This window comes from Oxyura jamaicensis, unplaced genomic scaffold (assembly GCF_011077185.1).
Source record: "Oxyura jamaicensis isolate SHBP4307 breed ruddy duck unplaced genomic scaffold, BPBGC_Ojam_1.0 oxyUn_random_OJ67355, whole genome shotgun sequence".
NCBI lineage: Eukaryota > Metazoa > Chordata > Aves > Anseriformes > Anatidae > Oxyura > Oxyura jamaicensis.
In genome coordinates, this window is record NW_023308489.1 from 1 (window position 1) to 2,645 (window position 2,645).

At 61.4% G+C, this 2,645-nt stretch overlaps 1 protein-coding gene across 1 annotated transcript; it reads right to left on the bottom strand.

Annotated features, from left to right (window-relative positions):
* Positions 1-487: 487 nt before the first annotated feature.
* On the bottom strand, positions 488-2,634 carry LOC118159118 (serine/threonine-protein phosphatase 4 catalytic subunit-like; the record flags this gene model as incomplete). The annotated part of the gene is made up of 2 exons (XM_035313745.1): positions 488-716; positions 2,452-2,634. Coding segments are annotated over 2 exons (412 nt in total), but the record flags the coding sequence as incomplete, so codon positions are not given.
* Positions 2,635-2,645: the final 11 nt, after the last annotated feature.

Sequence of the window (2,645 nt, forward strand, 5' to 3'; positions counted from 1 at the left end):
GTGGGGGGAGGCCGGGGGATGCGTGGCGGGGGCCAGGACACGCGTGACGGGGGCCAGGGGACACGGGGGACGCGTGGCGGGGACGGGGGGACAAGGGGCTGGGGGGTGCGTGGGGGGGACGGGGGGCACACGGGGGACACGTGACGGGGGGCGCGTGGCTGGGGGGTGCGTGGCAGGGGGCGGGGGGACTCATGGCAGGGCCAGGGCGCGTGGCGGGGCCGGGGGGACGCGGGGCTGGGGGGACACGGACCTGGGGGACATGGGGACGCGTGGCGGGGACCGGGGGACGCACACATGTGGCTGTGGCACGTGGGGGGGTCACGTGGGGGGGGGGGGGGGCAGCGTGGATTTGGGGAAGGTCGGGCAAAAGCCGCGTGGGCCGGACGTGCGTCACGCGTGGCCACACACGTGTCACACGCGTGTCACACCACGTCAGGCGCGTGCCCGGTCACGTGTGGCCGTGGGGGGGGGGGAGAGGGCCCCCCACCGGCCGCCCCCACGCCCCTCCACGCCTCGCGGGACCCCAGGGGAGGCCGCGCCACGTCCCGACACGCGAGGACACGCGAGGACACGCGTGTGCGGGGCCCACCTTCGGGGTCGGACCAGAGCAGGTCGCACATGGGGCCGTCGTGGGGCACCTCCTGCTTGCGGTCGATGGTGCGGATCTGGTCCAGGGTCTGGATGGAGGGCGAGAGGCCGCCGTGCACGCAGAAGATCTGCGGGGACACGCGTGGCCTTAGCGTGGCCTTCGCGTGGCCTTCGCGTGGCCCCCGCCCGCCGCGTGGGGCCGGGGGGGGGGCGTCCTGGGGCGGCCCCCGCCGTGCCCGTACGAGCTCTTGGAGGGTCCTCGGCGCGTTGGGGCACCTCCCAACGTGTTCTTAGCATGTTCTATGCCATCCCATGTCCTTAGCGTGTCCTTAGCGTGTCCTGGCTCACGCTTCGCACACGCTCGCACGGAATTTTGGCAGAAATTACCCCCCAAAAAAAGACCGAAAAGGGCCAAGAAACGGAGCTTGGTGCCTTACTCAGACCTCCCCCAGCACGTTGACGTGTCGCTAACGTGTTGGCATGTCCTTAGCATGTTCTTAGTATGTGCCAATGTGTCCTTAGCATGTCCTTAACCCCTCCTAACACCAAATTTCGGCATCAAAACTGGAAGAAGGACCCCGAGGGCCCCCACCCTTCGACACAGGACCCCCTCCCAGCCATCCCATGACCTTAGCATGTCATTAGCATGTTCTTAACATGTACCAATGTGTCCTTAGCATGTGCTTAACCTCTTCTAACCCCTCCTAACACCAAATCTCGGCATCAAAACTGGAAGAAGGACCCCGAGGGCCCTCAGCCTTCGACCCAGGACCCCCTCCCGGCCCTCCCATGACCTTAGCATGCCCTTAGCATGTGTTAGCATGTCATTACCATGTGTCAGCACGTTCTTAACATGTGCTAATGTGTCCTTAGCATGTCCTTAACCCCTCCTAACACCAAATTTCAGCATCAAATCTGGAAGAAGGACCCTGAGAGCCCCCAGCCTTCGAGCCGGGACCCCCTCTTGGCCATCCCGTGACCTTCTCATGTCATTAGCATGTCCTTAGCATGTTCTTAACATGTACCAATGTGTCCTTAGCACGTTCTTAGCCTCTTCTAACCCCTCCTAACACCAAATCTCGGCATCAAAACTGGAAGAAGGACCCCGAGGGCCCCCAGCCTTCGACCCGGGACCCCCGCCCAACCCTCCCATGACCTTAGCATGCCCTTAGCATGTTCTTAACATGTACCAATGTGTCCTTAGCACGTTCTTAGCCTCTTCTAACCTCTCCTAACACCAAATCTCGGCATCAAAACTGGAAGACGGACCCCGAGGGCCCCCAGCCTTCCACCCAGGACCCCCTCGTGGCCATCCCATGACCTTAGCATGTCATTACCATGTTCTTAACATGTGCCAATGTGTCCTTAGGATGTGCTTATCCTCTTCTAACCCCTCCTAACACCAAATTTCGGCATCAAAACTGGAAGAAGGACCCCGAGGACCCCCAGCCTTCGACACAGGACCCCCTCCTGGCTCTCCCATGACCTTAGCATGCCCTTAGCATGTGTTAGCATGTCATTAACATGTGTTATCATGTTCTTAACATGTATTAATGTGTCCTTAGCATGTCCTTAACCCCTCCTAACACCAAATTTCAGCATCAAAACTGGAAGAAGGACCCCAAGGGCCCCCACCCTTCGACACAGGACCCCCTCCCAACCCTCCCATGACCTTAGCATGCCCTTAGCATGTTCTTAACATGTACCAATGTGTCCTTAGCATGTACTTAACCTCTTCTAACCCCTCCTAACACCAAATTTCAGCATCAAAACTGGAAGACGGACCCTGAGGACCCCCAGCCTTCGACCCGGGACCCCCTCCCAGCCATCCCATGACCTTGGCGTGCCGCCGGCGTGCCGCACCTTGCCGTCGATGATGGCGGAGAGGCTGAGGTAGTCGAAGATCTCGGTGCAGTAGCGCCAGACGGTGACGGAGCCGTACTTGCGCAGGCACTCGTCGTAGAAGCCGTAGACCTGCGTGATCTGCCGGCTCTCGTGGTTGCCCCGGATCAGCGTGATGCGGTCGGGGTAACGCACCTGGGGGGGGAGGGGAGGGC